Source organism: Penicillium alfredii (assembly GCF_028826965.1).
Source record: "Penicillium alfredii strain IBT 34128 chromosome Unknown utg000007l_segment0_segment0, whole genome shotgun sequence".
Classification (NCBI taxonomy): Eukaryota; Fungi; Ascomycota; class Eurotiomycetes; order Eurotiales; family Aspergillaceae; genus Penicillium; species Penicillium alfredii.
The window spans coordinates 506,002-524,240 of NW_026622704.1; the positions used below are offsets into that span (position 1 = coordinate 506,002).

The 18,239-nt window shown below is 52.3% G+C and overlaps 10 protein-coding genes across 10 annotated transcripts; 6 read left to right on the forward strand and 4 right to left on the reverse strand.

The window, feature by feature from the left end:
- Nucleotides 1-274: 274 nt before the first annotated feature.
- NUU61_004869 (uncharacterized protein) lies at nucleotides 275-3,555 on the forward strand (the record flags this gene model as incomplete). The annotated part of the gene is made up of 5 exons (XM_056655451.1): nucleotides 275-286; nucleotides 344-1,245; nucleotides 1,300-1,359; nucleotides 1,557-2,810; nucleotides 3,426-3,555. 5 exons carry the CDS (start codon nucleotides 275-277, stop codon nucleotides 3,553-3,555), a joined length of 2,358 nt encoding a protein of 785 aa, XP_056511064.1.
- Nucleotides 3,556-3,653: 98 nt separating this feature from the next.
- NUU61_004870 (uncharacterized protein) lies at nucleotides 3,654-3,925 on the forward strand (the record flags this gene model as incomplete). Its single annotated transcript, XM_056655452.1, has 2 exons — nucleotides 3,654-3,799; nucleotides 3,874-3,925. 2 exons carry the CDS (start codon nucleotides 3,654-3,656, stop codon nucleotides 3,923-3,925), a joined length of 198 nt encoding a protein of 65 aa, XP_056511065.1.
- Nucleotides 3,926-3,934: 9 nt separating this feature from the next.
- Nucleotides 3,935-5,838, forward strand: NUU61_004871 (uncharacterized protein; the record flags this gene model as incomplete). The annotated part of the gene is made up of 3 exons (XM_056655453.1): nucleotides 3,935-4,797; nucleotides 4,880-5,412; nucleotides 5,471-5,838. The coding sequence occupies 3 exons, from the start codon at nucleotides 3,935-3,937 to the stop codon at nucleotides 5,836-5,838; spliced, it is 1,764 nt and encodes a 587-aa protein (XP_056511066.1).
- Nucleotides 5,839-6,133: 295 nt separating this feature from the next.
- NUU61_004872 (DUF453 domain protein) lies at nucleotides 6,134-7,345 on the reverse strand (the record flags this gene model as incomplete). Its single annotated transcript, XM_056655454.1, has 1 exon — nucleotides 6,134-7,345. One exon carries the CDS (start codon nucleotides 7,343-7,345, stop codon nucleotides 6,134-6,136), a length of 1,212 nt encoding a protein of 403 aa, XP_056511067.1.
- Nucleotides 7,346-7,603: 258 nt separating this feature from the next.
- NUU61_004873 (uncharacterized protein) lies at nucleotides 7,604-9,277 on the forward strand (the record flags this gene model as incomplete). The annotated part of the gene is made up of 4 exons (XM_056655455.1): nucleotides 7,604-7,727; nucleotides 7,776-8,137; nucleotides 8,246-9,168; nucleotides 9,223-9,277. The coding sequence occupies 4 exons, from the start codon at nucleotides 7,604-7,606 to the stop codon at nucleotides 9,275-9,277; spliced, it is 1,464 nt and encodes a 487-aa protein (XP_056511068.1).
- A 191-nt stretch (nucleotides 9,278-9,468) lies between these two features.
- On the reverse strand, nucleotides 9,469-10,309 carry NUU61_004874 (RraA family protein; the record flags this gene model as incomplete). The annotated part of the gene is made up of 3 exons (XM_056655456.1): nucleotides 9,469-9,738; nucleotides 9,850-10,179; nucleotides 10,259-10,309. The coding sequence occupies 3 exons, from the start codon at nucleotides 10,307-10,309 to the stop codon at nucleotides 9,469-9,471; spliced, it is 651 nt and encodes a 216-aa protein (XP_056511069.1).
- Nucleotides 10,310-11,196: 887 nt separating this feature from the next.
- On the reverse strand, nucleotides 11,197-12,399 carry NUU61_004875 (uncharacterized protein; the record flags this gene model as incomplete). The annotated part of the gene is made up of 2 exons (XM_056655457.1): nucleotides 11,197-11,977; nucleotides 12,035-12,399. The coding sequence occupies 2 exons, from the start codon at nucleotides 12,397-12,399 to the stop codon at nucleotides 11,197-11,199; spliced, it is 1,146 nt and encodes a 381-aa protein (XP_056511070.1).
- Nucleotides 12,400-12,700: 301 nt separating this feature from the next.
- pex14 (putative peroxisomal membrane anchor protein (Pex14)) lies at nucleotides 12,701-14,041 on the reverse strand (the record flags this gene model as incomplete). Its single annotated transcript, XM_056655458.1, has 5 exons — nucleotides 12,701-13,423; nucleotides 13,478-13,562; nucleotides 13,621-13,876; nucleotides 13,931-13,937; nucleotides 14,009-14,041. 5 exons carry the CDS (start codon nucleotides 14,039-14,041, stop codon nucleotides 12,701-12,703), a joined length of 1,104 nt encoding a protein of 367 aa, XP_056511071.1.
- A 374-nt stretch (nucleotides 14,042-14,415) lies between these two features.
- On the forward strand, nucleotides 14,416-16,662 carry NUU61_004877 (kinetochore-associated Ndc80 complex subunit NDC80; the record flags this gene model as incomplete). The annotated part of the gene is made up of 2 exons (XM_056655459.1): nucleotides 14,416-14,460; nucleotides 14,518-16,662. The coding sequence occupies 2 exons, from the start codon at nucleotides 14,416-14,418 to the stop codon at nucleotides 16,660-16,662; spliced, it is 2,190 nt and encodes a 729-aa protein (XP_056511072.1).
- Nucleotides 16,663-17,448: 786 nt separating this feature from the next.
- Nucleotides 17,449-17,839, forward strand: NUU61_004878 (uncharacterized protein; the record flags this gene model as incomplete). The annotated part of the gene is made up of 2 exons (XM_056655460.1): nucleotides 17,449-17,520; nucleotides 17,621-17,839. 2 exons carry the CDS (start codon nucleotides 17,449-17,451, stop codon nucleotides 17,837-17,839), a joined length of 291 nt encoding a protein of 96 aa, XP_056511073.1.
- Between the last annotated feature and the right edge of the window lie 400 nt (nucleotides 17,840-18,239).

Here is an 18,239-nt window from a genome sequence, read left to right on the forward strand (position 1 = left end):
TGAATGCAAGGACCCTATACTTAGTAGCTCGACTGCTCATATGACCGAATAGACTGTAGATCTCAATACGATCCTTTTAGAGGCAAGGCTGTTTTCTTAGTTCTTTAGTTCTGGCTATTTTATTGCATTCAATTGCATCCAACGCAGACTTGGTCTCGCTAGGGCCGAGATCTACTAAGGGTGGATCCGCGACAGCGTCCGATGGCGAAATGTCCGGCCGCGGGGCCATTTCCGATTCCCCTCCATCTTCTTTTTCCCACCCAATTCGCCCCCCATGCACATCCTGGTGAGTCTTGGGGGATTCTATAGCCCGTATTGGGCATGGAAGCTCATTTTTATATAGGTCACCAACGACGACGGTCCCCCGTCGAACCAGTCGTCGCCGTACGTCCATTCCCTCATCCACTCGCTGCAGTCCGCCGGCCATACAGTTTCGGTAGTCCTTCCGCACCAGCAGCGCTCATGGATCGGTAAAGCGCACCTGGTGGGTGCATCCGTGAAACCGACCTATTTCCGGCCGGGAACTCTGCACCAGGAGGACGGGACAATACACAGCCTGCCGCGGGGTAGCAACGGCGAGCCGAGTGAGGATGGCGACGAATGGATCTTGATCAACTCGACGCCGGCAAGCTGTGTCCAGATCGGCCTGTACCATTACTTCCAAGAGCGCGGCCCGATTGACGTCGTTGTGTCGGGTCCGAATTATGGCCGCAACACGACAGCGTTGTTTGCCTTGTCGAGCGGGACCATCGGCGCCGCGATGGAGGGTGCCATTTGTGGGAAACGCTCAATTGCGCTGTCTTACGCGTTCAGTTCTCGCACACACGACCCTGTCGTTATTGCAGAGGCTTCGCGCCACTCGGTCCGGTTGGTTGAATACTTGTGCGAGAATTGGGCCAACGACGTGGATCTCTACAGCGTCAACGTTCCCTTGGAGCCTGGTGTCAGCCAAAACAAGGTCCTGTACACCGAGATGCTGCGGAATTTGTGGAAATCCGGGAGCTGTTTTGAGGTCGCGGACCCTGCCTCCGCTGATGAACCCGAGCTGCAGGAGCGGCGCCTGCGTAATGAAGGCGAGGTCGCCGGGAAGAAGGCCGACTCCAATTTTTGCGTCAGTGACAAGCCTCGGCCTCGCCTTCAACACAAGCACTTTAAGTGGGCGCCAAACTTCCAGGATGTGTATCAAAGTGTCGAGGAAAGCGCGCCTGGAAATGATGGCTGGGCCGTTAAGGAGCAGATGACCAGGTTCGTTCAACCTAGATCCACATAATTTATTGACACAACTGACTCTTCGATCAGTGTTACGCCCCTCAAGGCGAGTTTCATGCATGCGCCGGGTATCTCGGGGGAGATCAAGCTGTGAGTAGAGCTTTTGGCATGTTTATGGCTTGATATGACGATTTTCCTCTTTCCTTTTTCCGGCAGGCATGAGGCATGCACTTTAGATATCTGGACTAGCTGATAGATATCACGCCCCCCCCTTTCTGCCGTTATTGCTTTTTCTTCGCGGTTTCTCTTGAAATATGCCGGACCATTCTGATAGACGGGGAATGTAGATCGGATAAGCCGCCTACTCTATACTCCATCGTGGACTGTGATGATACCTACGTGCAAGAACTGGTCGAGCGGGCTTTGACCCGTCGACTGGGAGGTGCTGCTCGCATTCAGCGCATATCCTCTGTGGATGACCTCCCGGACTCGTCTGCGCCTGTCTTCCAGTACCGTGAGTACGAACGGCTTGACTTTGAGCATACCCTGTCAAGACCGTCGACGTCTCTTGCGAATGCGTATATCATCCGAAAAGCCCTGATCCGCAAACATTACCTGTCGAACACAGTGGCCAACTGGATCTCCAAGCACCCGGATAGCTCACTGCGACACCACTTCAAACCTGCCTTTGACTTTGAACTGGACTATGCCGAGTTTCTCGACGATGCCCTCCTGGAAGCATATGAATTGCGAGACAGCCTGGCGAAGAACGAAGCACGGCCCGAGTCCGAGAAAGAGTGGTGGATCCTCAAACCGGGCATGAGTGATCGAGGACAAGGCATCCGGCTCTTCAGCAGTGAAGACCAGCTACGCGAGATTTTCGAGGAATGGGAAGTGAGCGACTCGGACGAACAAAGCGGGTCCGAGGCGAACGCGGACGAAGACGAAGACAACTCCAGCGCCGCACACGACGCCGGCGTGGTGACATCGCAGCTCCGCCATTTCCTCGCCCAGCCCTACATCGACCCTCCGCTATTGCTTCCATCCTCCGCCAACCGCAAATTCCACATCCGCACCTACGTCCTCGCTACGGGGGCGCTGAAGGTCTACGTATTCAAAGAATTGCTAGCGCTCTTCGCCGCGAAACCCTACTGCCCCCCACACGAAGAAGACGACGAAGTAAAAGATCTGGCGCGCCATCTCACAAACACCTGCTTCCAAGAAGGCGGCAGCGCCAACGAGGGCAGCGTGCGCCGGTTCTGGAACCTCGACCACCACGTCCCCGGTCTGAGCGCAGATTGGAAAGAGCAGATCTTCGAGCAGATCTGTGCTGTGACCGGTGAGGTCTTCGAGGCAGCTGCGCGGGGCATGATGATCCATTTCCAGACGCTGCCGAATGCCTTTGAGCTGTTTGGGGTTGATTTCCTCGTCGATAGTGCTGGGTCGGTTTGGTTGCTCGAGCTGAATGCGTTCCCGGATTTCGCGCAGACGGGTGAGGATCTCAAGGAGGCTGTTGTGGGGAAGTTGTTTGAGGAGACTGTTGATGTTGCTGTTAAGCCGTTCTTTGGGCTGGGTTCGGACGGTGGATCTGGGGATTTGAGGTTGGCGGCTGATTTGGACTTGGGGCGGCGTGCGTAGAGAAGTGAAAAGACTAGATATCATGAATGTACAAGCTGCTAACCTTCGCTAACCTTCGCTTCGCTCAGGTGACTTTGAAAGATATAGTAGAGAAGAAAACTTAGATTTAAAAAGGCTTACTAACTACATGCTATCCTATTGAAGAGGTTTTATTCTTTATTAGATATATAGATAGCTGTTTTACTACTACCACTACTACTACTATTATTTTATTAATTTTGTATCTCTATTTTCCGATCCTTTTTCTAGTCCTTTTTTTAATCTATTTTTGTTAACTATCCCTTTTCTCTCTTTTTCTTTTCTCTCTTTTGTACCGCGTATTGAAGGTCGAGGGGTCACGTAGGGGTAGCGAAGTTGAATCCTCCCAGATTTTCTGCGTCTCACTTCCCATCTTCTTATATTATTAAATAAAAGCTTTGAAATTTGATTCACACGACCTATGGGCTCCAGAGAGCATACATTCGATTTACAAAATGAAACATACCAAGGTCCTAAGAGACATCAATAAAAAAAATACGGTTATGGCAGATTTTCTCATTCTATGCACCTCTACTTGCGCCCAACAAAGTCCTTTACAGTATCGCCGAATCCCACCATGCAAATAGTCGCCCAAGCTGCGACGCCAATGCGAGGCACCACACCGCGGAAGAGACCCTGCAACCCGGAGGTGCGGACAATATGCCGAAAGGTCGAAGCAATAGTTGGTGACGCTGGGCGTGTAGGATCATTCTTCATGGACTGCATCTCCACGCGCAGAACCTCAAACGGCTGGTTCTAACAACTCAACGCCCCGCCATTTGGCCAGAATGCTTGCTCAGAAGCGTTTACAGCGGGCTACTCGAGGGTTTACTTCCAGAGCGGGCCCTGCAACAGCGGCATTGGGCCGACTCGAACCAAATCATTTCCTGGGCCTGAACAGCTTTGTTCACAAAGTCGGTGGATTGCGAAAACAGTAAGCTTCTCTATCTCCTTGGGTATTTTTGACAGTGTATACTGACAGGTCAACTCTGATGTGATAGCCTGAAGCGCCCTCGAGACACACCGCGAGGTCTACGAGTTTATGGAGAGTGCCTGCTAGAAATATAACATGGGCTTCTGGAAGCCTGGAGCAAGTATCATCCATCAGATCGTGCTAGAGAACCACGCCTTCCCGGGCGGAATGATGGTGGGCACGGACTCCCACACACCCAATGCAGGAGGCATGGGCATGATTGCCATTGGAGTCGGAGGTGCGGATGCCGTGGACGTGATGGCCGGGCTGCCCTTGGAATTGACCGCGCCCAAGGTGCTCGGGGTCCGGCTGACCGGTGAATTATCCAAGTGGGCATCCCCTAAGGATATCATCAACACCATTGCTGGGATGATATCTGTTAAGGGAGGCACAGGTTCAATTATTGAGTATTATGGACCGGGAGCCCAGACTCTATCTGCAACAGGAATGGCGACAGTATGCAATATGGGTGCAGAGACTGGCGCCACAACGTCACTCTTCCCATATGCGCCACAGATGGCGGACTATCTTCGAGCCAACAGCCAACCAGACATGGCCCGAGCTGTTGAATGGATTTCCCCTGAACTCCATGCCGACGAAGGGGCCGAATATGATCATGTCATTCAAATCGACTTATCAACTCTAGAACCCTGTATCAACGGGCCGTTCACACCTGACCTTTCGACCCCAGTGTCCAAGTTTGGGTCCGCTGTTGCAGAAAATAAATGGCCAGACAATCTCACAGCTGGACTAATTGGATCCTGTACCAATTCTTCTTTCGAGGATATGGGTCGCGCTGCGAGCCTGGCGCAACAGGCATTAGATGTGGGTTTGAAACCCAAAATGCCGTTGCTGGTATCTCCAGGGAGCTTGCAGACAAGAGAGACATTGGAGAAAGCCGGTATTCTGCAAGTCTTCGAGAAACTCGGGGCTACAATGCTCCCCAATGCTTGCGGTCCGTGCTGTGGCTCTTGGGATAGAGTTGATATGCCCAAGGTATGTATCTTTTCGTCCGATGTATCTGGAATGGAATGGAACTAGAAACTCCATTATTACCTCATACAATCGGAATTCCTCTGGCCACCTGGACTCAAACCCTGCCACTCACGTCTTTCTTGCCTCACCCGAAGTGGTCATGGGCAAGATTTTCTCCGGGGATCTTTCCTTCGACCCAAGTGCCGACTCGATACCTACGTCCTCGGGCGCTGAATTCCGATTTGTGCCTCCAGCCGGCGATGCCCTTCCCCAACAAGGCTACGAAGATTCAGACTCTTCGTACAAGGCACCGCCAACAGGCGACCGCAGCCAGCTCGCAGCGCAAATCAATCCCTCCTCAGAGCGTCTTCCGAAGCTTGCACCCTTCGCGCCCTGGAACGGCAACGACTACGAAAACTGCCTCATCTTGATCAAGACTACGGGAAAATGCACGACAGATCACATCACACCCGCAGGACTGTGGTTCCGCTACCGCGGCCATCTCGAAAATATTTCGAACAACACATTGATCGGAGCTGTCAACGCCGAGTCCGGCAAGGTCAACACGGTCCGCAACCATGACCCACACCGACGGCGACGTTCCGGGTACGGCCCGCGACTATCAAGCCAAGCACCGTCCGTGGGTCGTCATCGCAGACCACAATTACGGCGAGGGTTCCTCGCGCGAGCACGCCGCGCTGCAGCCGCGGTATCTCGGTGGTGTGGCTATCATCGCCAAGAGCTTTGCCCGCATCCACGAGGCCAATCTGAAGAAGCAGGGCATGCTGGCTTTGACGTTTGCCCAGGAGGCTGATTATGATCGGATCCGTGCTTCTGATCTCGTTGATATTGTGGGTTTGCCGTCTTTGTCTCCTGGCCGGCCACTTACTCTGCACATTACCCCATCAGACTCGCGAGAACCCTGGAAGACAGAGCTACGCCATACTTTTACGCCGGAGCAGATTGAGTATTTCAGGGCTGGGAGTGCACTGAACTTGATGGCGAGCAAATGCCATCTATCTTGACTTGGGCAGAAGCCTTTCCTGTGTATTATCCCAATGTTGATGTTTGAATTTTTCCTTTGTCTTGATTTAGCATAGAGTTGTCCACACTGGCTTTTTGTGTTCCAAAATATCTATCTCTGGTTGCACTTTGCGTCAGCGACAAATGATAGTGTTTACCTCGATATACTTGCAACCACCTATCGAGTAGCCTCTGTCTTGCCCTTCTGGATTATAGAGTCAGAAAGTAGATTAGAAAGATATCACAAAAACTACCACAAAAACCATTGTTAAAAAGATGACCAAGTTGATTCCTAAGCTAACCATCATTTTTATAGTAGATCCGACCTTCAAACAAACGCCGAGAGGTACGAAAGACTGTTGCAGAGCTCAGTGCACCATCTGCATCAAAATTAGCGCCGACTAGCAGATTCCCGCTGGCATGACCGATTGTAATGCCCGCAGCATCGACAGGTTTGTTGTTTACCACATCCGCCACCGTGCTTCCAGGAACTCGAGCAGCAGCAGCCAGGGCCAAGGCAACAGTGATAGGAACAGCTTTGTGTGGTTGTCCCACCGAGAGTGCTCGAGCAACGAGGTCGACATCGGCAGAGGTCTGCTTCAGCTCTGTGGCCCGCTCGTTTGATGCCGAGGACGTTGACACTAGACAGATCTTGGGTACACTACCTGGTACAGCAGCAGGTGTCTCAGCCAGACCCATCTTGACACCGGCCTGACGGCGGATGGAATCCAGACGCACGAGAAGGTCTGGGTTCGCTGTGATTTCATCCGGGGTCAAATTGCCCTCGACGCCGAGATCTTCGGCCCGAACAAAAACACAAGGATTGGCAACATCAATGCAGGTGGCCTCAATCCCGTCAATTGTATCTATGACGGCGCCGGTGGGGAGCAATTGGCCGGTGGCAGAGCCTGCCGGGTTTATAAAGTCCAATTGCACGCGGGCTGCAGTGCCCGCCACTCCATCAATGGAGAAATCGCCGCTGGAAGCAGCCTCGCCTTCAACCACTGGAAACGAGGAATGAATGATCTTGCCGGTGTTGCTGTTGTGGATGCGCACGGAGGCGGAGCCGGCGCTCTCCTCTTGCAGGGCGAACAGTTGTGAGTCGACGGCAAAGGGGCCAACGGCACTGATCATGTTGCCGCAATTACTCGAATAGTCGACATTGGTATTCTTGATTCCCAATGAAACAAAGGTATAATCCACGTCGGCGTCGCGGTGCGTCGACTTGCCCACCACGCACACCTTAGAGAGGCTGGAGATACCGCCCCCTAGTCCATCGAGCTGCCGACCATATGGATCAGGGCTGCCAATGACGCCGCGGAAAATGGTATCCCAGTCTTTCCGGTGGGCAGGGAGATCTTTTTGGTTGAAGAACACGGCCCGCGAGGTGCCGCCGCGGTAGTAAGCCGCTGGAAGGGAGTGTTGTCTTTTGGTTTGAATCAAACGCCTGCCGACAGCAGGCGTCACAGTGGACCGAATTGGCATGCGGAAAATTTCTTGTCCAAACATATCGAGTCTGGGGATGATTGGAATTGCTGCGGAGAATTTCTCTCAAAAACAAGGGAGCCCCGATCGGAGCGACGTCGGATGCTTCCGATTTCTGCGGATGAGCCGTCAATCCCCGGATTCTAGGCGTGTGGGGGTGAATAGAGTGGAAATGGGGAGTATGGGGTACAGAAAGCCAAGTCTTGTGTCAGAAACTATGTAAGAAACAATATTCCCTTGTTCATGGAATTCCTATATCGCATTGCTCGTGGCTCTGCAATCATGGCCAAACAAACTACTTCTCTCCTTGAGTACATTCATGCCATCAAGGAATCCCCTCGGGCCATCTACAATCGCCATCTATTCTTGGCTGTTTGCTCCTTTGCCCTGGGTGGGTGTGCCAAAGGTAGGTAGGTCTTCTGGAATCTCCCATAAAGATTGACCTTGATCATAGGATGGAACGAAGGATCCGTCGCGGCAATTTCACAGCTGCCTTCCTTTCATAAAAAATACCATCTCGATGACAGCACCATCTCCAACATTGTCTCTCTCGTCAATCTCGGAACAGGGATTGGGGCGCTTCTCTCTTTCCTGCTGAATGGTCGCATCGGTCGTATCTGGTCGATGCGGATCTACCAACTGCTTTACATTGCTGGGTCTTTGATCTCCTGCTTTTCCTCCGGCAACGCAGCTGCTCTTTATGTTGGCCGCATTGTTGCGGGCCTAGGTATCGGGGCATTGTTCGTCGTTTGTCCCATGGCCATTGCAGAGATCGCTCCCAAGACCACACGCGGCTTGATGACGCTGTGGTTTAATGTTTGTATGCTCTCGGGCCAGATGCTGGGAGTGTTTGTTATCTACGGCTGTTCCCTCAACATCTCCGGCTCAAGCGATTTGCAATATTAAGTCCCCTGGTTTACGCAGACCCTTGCCCCCGCTATCAGCATTGGTCTTTCTTTTTTTATTGCCGACTCCCTGCGCTGGCTGCTGATGGACCACCAGCATCAACGGTCTCTGGCAGCTCTAACACCTCTCCGTGGGCTTCCTTCGGATGATGAATACGTGGCAGTCGAGTTCAATGGCATGGTCTCTCAAATTGAGGACCGAGGTTCCGGGCTGGGCAATGTCAGCTCGCTGCAAGTGATCAGGGAGACGTTCTTGCTCCGTCCCAATCTGACCCTGGTATCCTACATTCTCGCTCAGATGTCCGGCGCCAACGCCATCACCAACTACCTTCCAACGATCTTTGGACTGGTTGGGATCGAGGGATCCCACGCCAAGATATACTCGACGGGATTCTACAGCCTGACCAAGCTCATCTGCTGCATCATTGCGTCGCTCGTGCTGGTGGACGTGATCGGCCGCCGCAAGTCTCTGCTGATTGGGGTCTCCATCCAGATCGTCTCCCACTCGTATTTGGCTGGCTACCTGGGCTTCTATCTCAAGGACCCAGACTCCGTGGGCAAGGGAGCGTCCGATGGAGCCATTGCTATGATTTTTACCCATGCTCTGGGTTGGGCGATCGGCCTCTACAGCTTGCCGTATCTTTTTGGGGCCGAGCTATGGCCCACTCGCATCCGTTCTTTCGGCGGTGCATTGTCCCAGTGCTTTCACTGGCTTTTCTATTTTACCATTACCAAGGCGACTCCCTCCATGATACATAATCTACATCAATGGGGAGCCTTTGTCTTGTTCGCGGGATTCTGTGTGGTTGCTATCGTTTACACTTACTTTATGGTCCCAGAGGCCTCCGGTCTGAGTCTCGAGGAAACCAACCAGGTTTTCGAGCGCCCCTTTTATCGTCTGTGCCAGCCGTTGGAGCCTCAGCAAGCTTCTCAACAGGAGGGGTGAGTCTGACTTCGTTGGCTATTTTGAGAAGCCGCTAATACCTACATCTGCAGATCGGAAGCGGGACCAGAGAGAAAAAGAGACGTTGCATGGATTGAAAAGGTGTGAATAAGCAGGCTGGCCACAGACATTACGAAGTATGCATGGTTGATCAATGAGATGGATTATATTGAATGTTATGAAGATCTGTCCCAGATCATTTATCACAATCTCTTATTCACATTCATCGATCCAACTTTGCTCCTTAAGATTTTCTGGACCACGATAGTCTATATTTTCCCTGCATAGTACAAAAGGAATTACTTGCGCAGCCGCTGAATCGTGGGCCCCATCGGCTCCCCGGCTTTCAGAGCAGCCATAGTCTTCTCATCGATCTCCCATCTCTCCTGACACAGCTCCACGACCTGCTGCACCAGCGGCGGCGGCACAACAACAACACCGTTCTCATCACCAACAAGGATATCATCAGGGTACACCCAGAGATCGCCCTTGAACTGCAGGGGCACATTGATCTCGGACGCCCGAGTAAAAGTGTTAGACCCGAGGACAGACGTGCCGCGAGCAAACACCTGATGAGTGTCAGTGGATGCAAGAATTCATAGCGGACACAGTCCATTATTTTTGCAGAGATGTCTTCTATGCAGAAGAAGGAAGAAATCTCGAAGTCACCCCCGACTTACCGGAAACTGCATCTCGCGATGCTCCTGCACATCCCGCATCCGCCCGTCAATCACCACCCCCTGACTCTCCAGCTTCTGCGCGCGCGTGGACATCAGCCCACCCCAGCAGGCCGAGGGCAATCCCTTCGGTTGCTGGATATACATGATATGGCCAGCTTCATTGGCATCAGCGAAATGCTGCGCCGGCGTGGGCCCAGGGCTCTTAGTTTCCACCATCTTCACTGTGATGGCTGGCCCATAAATACTTGTCCCGTTGCCTGGGGAGTACATCTGCAGCCCGTCTAGGAAGCCCCCATAGGGATGCTTGAGTTTGACGAGGGCATCGCCGATCTATGGTGTGGGAGAGTGGATATTAGTTGGGTGGATTGAGATTGCGTGTTGCGTGTTAGGAGCTGTGGGGTTTGCATACGTCGCAGGTGGTGAAGCGCTTGAGGCCCTGTAGAGCTCTGGAAATACTCATTTTTTTTTTTGGTTGGCGTGCTGATTGGGGAGAAAGACAGAAGAGGCATTGGGAGCTGGGAGATGACGCGAAGTTACTTCTCGGATGTATCCGAGGCTCGTCGGCACCTCGCCGTGTCGATCAATTGGCGTGCAAAACTTACGGCTCGGACTATACCGGCGTGAGCACAGATCTGTCTGTTTCATATCTGTCGACCGCAAAAGAAGGCGATGTTCTGGAGATCGAAGGGAAAGCAGGAAAGGTCGGGAGGACGATGGCATTCACCACGGTGGCGGTGTCGAAGGAGGTGGATGGGAAAAGATCCGTCGTTGTTCAAGGGTCTCATACCAAGTATGTTAAGAGGTGAAGGAAGGGGTAGTCGCAGTGGCAGAAATATTGGGGAAAAAAAGCAAAAGATGCTATCGTTGAATGATATCGAAACAAGCCGCTGACACTTCGCTCAGGTGGCTTTGAAAGATTTAGTAAAGAATAAGAACTAGATTGAAATGGCTTATTGACTGGATTCTATCCTTTTTAGGTTTTATTCTTCGTTAACTATATATAGATAGCTATTTTACTACTATTACTATTATTTTATTAATATTTTTTCTAAATTAATTAACTAATTATTATTTTTTTCTATCTCTATTTTTTCATCCTTTTTCTAATCCCCTTTTCAATCTATTTTTACTATTATCGATTTTATCTATCTTTGCTTCATTCTTTTCAAACAATGATTTACCACTATAGCGGGTGTAGAGGGTCGGGGGGTCACGTAGGGGGCAAAGTTGAATCCTCTCAGTGTAGAATAACCTACTTCACATCTTCTTATATTATTAGATCCATAAGAGATGCTTGTAGTCAGGGTATAAATCGAATTAACGTTCATGCTGGCAATGCTTAACACCTCAGCCGAACCGCTGCTTCGCTAGAGCCTGCAGCCAACCGATCGTTTCATCCTCCTTCTGTCGATAATTCCGGACTCGTTCCTCGCGTTCTGCAGCGCGGGCCCGAAGAATCTCCTCTCGCCGGATCTCGCGCTCATTCTTTTTGCGCTGATCCCGCTCCTTCTCCTTCTTGAACGCCGATAGGTCATCCCCTGCACCCATCAACTCTTCTTCGGGGGCCGCGTCAGTAGGCGAGCCACCCCGTCGGGACTCCGCAAAGCTGCGATTCGCAGCAGCCGCCTCCCGGCGCTTTTCGAGCTGTCTCTCCCGCGTGCCCGGTTCGGCGCGCGGCGAGATTTCGTCTTCCAGGTGGCGCATCTCGGCCTTGTGCGAACGGAGTTCGGAGCGGCGCTCCTGCTGCGCGTCCTCGCGTGCAGCAATTGCGTCTTCGATGGCCGATTCTGTAGGAATATAAGCGGTAGGTCGAGGGTGGATAGATTCCAATAGCTTTGACTTACCTCGTTTGAGTTCGAGGTCTTGCAAGTTCGGAATCGTCGGGCCAGAGTGAGGCGCTCCTCTCGTCAAGACTGGATGTGGTAAAGTCGGCCCATACTCGTCGTCCTCATCTTCATCTCCGGGTGGCGATCCCCGTGCGTCCTCGCTGGCGAACTGTCTGCCCTGTGTATAATCCGGCGATTCTCGTCCCCGGATGGGGCCAGCCAGTTGCTCTTGAGCTGCATTGTCACGCGCCTTGTGGAGCGTGGATGGATCGTACCATCCCTCAGCAAGTTCTCCACGGTTCCTGCGATGTCAGAAAGAGATGGCGCGGGAGTAGGAGGTAGGCAATTTCCAAGCTTACCATTTGCGCACAAAGCTCTTCCATCTCCCTTTGACCTCTTCCTCGTTCAAATCTTCAATGAACAGCCCCTTCTGGATATCCAAGTACATCGCAAACATGGGCTCGTATGCCTCCAGATCGCGTCTCGACAGTTCCTGCGCCTGGAAGGGGAGTACAACAGGCTGAGCCGGGAGTTCTCTGCCATGCCGATCCCCGTCCCGGTGCCGGTCGTGCCGACGGTGATGGCGGTCTGATCTGTGTCTGTCGGAGCGGTGCGGAGAGCGCGAACGCGAGCGGTGTCGGTGGCGATGGGAGTGCGAATGGCCATGATGACTTCGACGACTGCGACGGTCTGCGCTGGCAGAGGGCGATGGTGATCGAGGCATTGCTGCGGTGTTCGGTGATGTTAGGTTGCAGCCAGGTTCGGAGTCGGTGGTTGTTAGAGGTTGGAAAAGCCAAGCTTTTGTAATCTTATCGCCGTCGGCAGCTTTCACTCTCCTCAGTTGATTTCTTCCATGCCAATGCGAGCTTTCCAAGTTTTTTAACTACTGCTTTCCATGAAAAACTACTGAATATACGGACGTTTTCAAACAAGGTACTCTCAATACAAAGCGAGGGGCAAATTATCCATTGTGGTAAATACATGGAAGCGAAAAAGTATACAGGGTCGAGTTCAATATGATCGACTCAGCTTGAGCCAGTTGTAGCAGTCTGCTCACTGTGTGTGGCGGCAGCATTTTCAGTGGAAGCCGGAGCCGGGTTCGACTGCGAAGAGTTCTTGGACCGGTTGGCAGCGGCCATCTGCCACGCCGGGATGGAAGCAGACCGACCGAGTTGCGAGAGCGGGCTGTTAGTGCTCTGGCTGATCGCCGGGGCAGCTGCTGTAGGCTCTTGCTCAGCCGAGGTCACGGTCGCAGCCAAGCCATTCGGATTGGGGGAAGGAGCCGAGGGTTCCTCGGGCGCCGGCCGAGATGCGGTAGGCAAAGCCGAGGCACCCACAGTCCTGCCTGTCGCAGGGCTCGCGCCGCTACTCAGTCGGTTGCCCAGAAGAACCTTCAAGCTCTTCAGCTCGCTTCCCAGCTCCTTTAACCGGTTTTCGTTGCCTTCCCGCGCACCTTCCAGGGCCTTCGGGATAGCATCCTTCAATGACTTGACTTCGTCGCTAATCCGTCGAGTCTCATCATCTCTCCGGCGCGATGCAGTCTTCAGATCTCCAACAAGAGTCTCAACATCTCTGAGGGCCACATCCAAGCGCTCGGTGCGGGCTTCTTCGGCAGCCTTCAGCGATGCGGTATCAGTCGAAAGCTGTTCGATAAGATCAAAAGCTCGGGAGAATTGCTCGTCGATGTTTTCCTTGTCTTGCTCTAGCTGAGGAGGGGTCGGCGGGGCAATCAATGGCGTAATATATCGCTGCATCAGTTCATCAGTGTCTGGGTGCTAGAAGGATGTGGAGTTCAGAAATACCTTGGTCACAAAATACAGTCCATATCCAACCCCGCCCACTACCGTTGCCATAATAAACCAGTCGCGCCAGTCTCTCTTTGGCGGTCTTGCATGCAATCATCAGTTTATCTGGCCACCGACAGAACTCGCAAGGCGATACTTACTCCGGGGGAGGTTGCCACTGGCCATATGGGGGATATCCATATCCTTGAGGTGACGCTGATGGTCGGTAAGCAACTTGTTGTGATGAGTATCCTTGCGACGAAGGTGATGACGCTGCGCCGGTGGCCACGGTAGCAGATGGGTCTTCGCCCGCACGCGACAAGGCAAGGTCAATTTCCTCTTGCGTCAGGTTCTTTGATTGGAGAAATGCGACTCTCTTCTCGATGGGTGACGATGCCACTGAAGCATCTTGGAGGACTAATTGAAGTTAGTCGATACTATTCATCCCCCTGGGTCCGCGGTGATTCATACAGGTAACCTGCCAGCCACCAGTTAGCAACAGTCTCCGAAAGCGGAAATGGAAACATCCAGACGAGAGGCAAAGCTTACAGCAGAGGCAATCAGCTCCTCCCGAGGAGCCATGGTGATTGAGGGTCAACTGAATGAGGTGGGAGAAACTGAAAGAGGCAGGGGAGAGAGATGCGCCCTCATCGGCAGTCCCCGTTGGACCTCGGAACTTGCGCCTGCCAAGCTTCCCCAGAGCGAAGTCTCGTGATTGTCGGCGGATCTGTTTGTCCGGATATATACCGCCTTCCTTTTACGGGAGTGGCACGCTCTTGTTTACATTTCGCTTTCCACCCCAACACTCGTGCCTGCCGCTAACAAACCCTCCTCCTCGAAACGCTTGTCGGCGCACGGCGCGACTTGGACTTGCAGTGTTTGGAGTTATTGGTGATTGAATTATTGCGAAAAGAATAAACCGTTGATTGCCGCATTCGCGGCCTTTTTTTTTCACCATGTCGCAAGATACCGGCTTGTTCAGTATTCGACGCCCCCGAGAAGTACATGCCCTTCTCTGTTCGTTGCAAGATGCGATGTAATCTAACAAGCCTTTCTAGACACTTGGGAGTGTGCAAAACTTCTCATCTCTCCCTCAACCATCTTCGGCGCTGAAACGCACGAGCTCCATCGGATTCCAAAATGCGCCGTTTACCTCCCAGCACACCCGTTCTACCTCCCTGCTGAACTCCGCGAGCAGACCCCAGCAGCCCAATTTTGCGCGCGCGTCATCCGGGTCGTTTGCCGCCGATGCTGGTCTCTCGTCGGTCCGTCGATCTGTCTCGAGCAACATGTTCCATGGCGCTAGCGCTGGCCGACAAAGCTTCGCCCCTGGATCGCTGCCTTCCAGTTCTGCTCCGCAAAACCCGCAGCGCCGGAGTAGCGTGTTTTCAAGACCATCGACGGGTGGTCCTATGGGGCACCAATCTTTCTTTACTCAGGTCCCGACTGTAGCGGGTGTTCCCCGGGATCCGCGCCCACTTCGGGACCGCTCGTTTCAAGCGCGCATTGGGCAGGAATTGTTGGAGTATTTGACACATAATAATTTTGAGTTGGAGATGAAGCATTCCTTGGGGCAAAACACCCTTCGCTCGCCGACGCAAAAGGATTTCAACTACATCTTCCAGTGGCTCTACCATCGCATTGATCCAGGATATAAGTTCCAGAAGAGCATGGATGCGGAGGTCCCACCGATCCTGAAGCAGCTGCGATATCCCTATGAGAAGGGCATCACCAAATCTCAGATCGCGGCCGTTGGTGGTCAAAATTGGTACACGTTCCTCGGTATGCTGCATTGGTTGATGCAATTGGCACAGATGATGGACCGCTTTGTCCTAGGAGAGTATGATGAGGCCTGTGCCGAAGCAGGAGTTGATGTCACAGGTGATCGCATCATCTTCCGCTTCCTCACTGGGGCTTATCACGATTGGCTACAAGGTGGAGAGGATGAGGACGACGACACGGCGGAGAAGCGATTGGTTCCGCATATTGAGAGCATGTCCCAAGAGTTTGCCCGAGGCAACGAACGCTATGTGCAAGAGATGGAAGCGCTAGAATCGGAAAACCGGGCTCTTAGGGACCAGATGGAGGAAATGGAGAAGAACGCCCCGGACATGGCCAAACTCGACAAGCACTTCCGGATCTTGGAGGATGATAAGAGAAAATTTGAGGACTACAACCAAAACGTCAAAGGGAAGATCGAGAAGTACGAGACTCGGATCAAGTTCCTGGACACAGAAATCCAAAAGACCGAGTCCGACCTTGAGACGACCGAAGCTGAGCGTGCCGAACTTCAAGCAAGCGTTGATCGCCAGGGCATCACTATCCAAGATATCGACCGCATGAACACCGAGCGAGAGCGGCTTCAAAAGAGCCTGGAAGACACTATGACTCGCTTAGAAGAGACCCATGCTCGCGTCATGGAGAAAGAGGCGGAGGCAAGCCAGAAATTGGAAGATCTGGAGCAGATCGTGAAAGAGTACAACACTCTTGGGTACCAAGCGAGCTTGATCCCCACGTCAGCCGAGAATGCTCGAGGCCAAAACTACGAGCTCGGTCTCAACATCAACGAGAACAACTTCTCCACGAGCCAAATAGGCGGCGGCCCCAACCGGATTTCTTCCGATGGCGACCGCCTGCTGGCGGAGCCTTTTACGGGCTATCACCCAGCACATGTGCTGAATCTGGATCTCCGAGGGTCAATTCGTAATAGCCTGCAGTCGCTGCGCAAGGAGATCAACGAACGGAGGAAGCGCGCTGTTGACGATGATCTTGACCGACGGAATCTGCTCGACAATATCAAAGAAGCCATGGACGAGAAGCGCAGCGAAGTCGAGGCACTGGAACATCGGCGCCGAGCCGCGGAAGAGGAGTTTGAGCGCAGCAAAGAAATCACCACGACGCAAAAGACGGCCTCGGATGCCCAAATTGAAAAGATGGAGAAGGAGTTGGCCAAGATGCGAGCTACCCTTAGTGATAGTGTCCAGTTGATGGAGCAACGCGAGATGAACACCAACATCGAGTACGAGCAGTTGACACTACGAGCCAACTCTCTGCGGGAGGAACTGCACACCAACGTGGAAACGATGCTCAACGATGTCATCCGCTTCAAAGTGCACGTCCAGAAGGGTCTGGAGGACTACGAGAGCTTCGTGGTGGACGAAGTCGAACAAGAGCTGGGTGGCGACGCACAGTTGGAGGCATGAGATTAATTGTTCACGAGTGATGACTATGTTTTGATTGTTCATGTTGATCCCTTATTTTCCCAGGTTCCAGGGTTTTAATGGAGGCGCTTGTGTGATGTACAATACCCCAAAGCAGTAAGGATATACTTCAAGGTTGGACCAGACGAGACTTGCGTAGTTCCCCGGTTCTTTGCAGCAAGGGTTGCCTTCATGCCCTCTCCAGCCTCTCTCTCTCAGAACCAAGTGGAGAGTAATCGACAGGAGATGTACAGACTGTCACTGGCCCTTGAAACAAGCCCGCGCTTCCAGACTCCCCTTGTTTCTTCCTGGGATCTCCCCGGGAGACATTATTGCCAATTCGACCTGGTCGCCTCCACCGATCTACAAGATGCTCGTGTAATAAGACCATTTCCCCTGCAATAATCACCCTGGATTCGACGCGTCTGCCACGGGTGATTACGTCTTGCTGGGTGAAGGCTGGTCATTTGCAGATTCATCATGTCGATCCCTTCTCTATCACTTTCGGAGACAGCCACTCAACACAAACAATGTTTCGGCTGGTGATGGCTTGGGCTCTCAGACCGCACATGAAACAAGCAAAAGAGATCAAATTATTTGCTCGCTTCCTGCCTCCAGAGAGGTATATAAAGGCCTGTTTTCTCTGTCCACCTACCTCGTCTTCCATCTACAATATTATCCACTTCTACTTCTACTCCTTCCTATCGTTCGAGACGCGTTACGTTTACGACTCAAGATCCGATCTTTTTCTGCCTTGATTCTTGTTTCAATCCCTTCCAACTTTCCATCATGAAGTTTACTGTCTTCGGAGGCATCGTTGCCGCTTTGTGCCTCGCCCCCTCTGCGGTCGCAGGACCTCCTGTAAGGACCAGCTTTCTTTCTTTCTTTATTTTTTATTTTATTTTTATTTTTATTTTATTTTTTTTTTTTGCGTATGAAAATCCTTAGCTAACGTTTCTAGGCTATCCCCCAGTCTAGTGGCATCCCTGGCGCCGCACCTACTGGCCCTTCTCCCGCCGGTGGCTCTTCCTTCCCGTCTGCACCGGGGGCTTCTAGTTTCTCGATTCTTCCCAACCCGCGACCGACCCCTTCTACTAGCTCTCTTCTGAGTGAGGAGTCGTCGATGAGAGGGCACTTCCGGCGTACTCATCCTCGCCAGATCAAGCCTGCGCAGGCTTAAAACAAAAGGCATTGTGTTCATGTACAACTATACTATATGTCATGTCAATTAGTTTACATTAGGGGGACTTTCTGGCTGCTGGATCAGTTATAGAGAATTTTTGGATACATATCCGGTACTTTGTCGAGTGGTATAGTAAGAATAATAGTAGAAGTAGAACTGTAGAAAATGTATCGGGTACTTCTTGGGCCTGCTTAAGTCCGTGCATCCCCGAGTACCATCGACCAGGCATTAAATTGACTCTGATTGGCCAGCTGCAGGAGGTGACTCAGCATTATTTTCAGAATTTCGGAGTCGCGTTTCTTCGCAAAGTTCTTCGTCGGAAACCACATTATCGCTTCATACTTGCTTATGACTCCGATGGTTCATCAGAGGCTCCCCGGGATGCGCCTTTCATGAC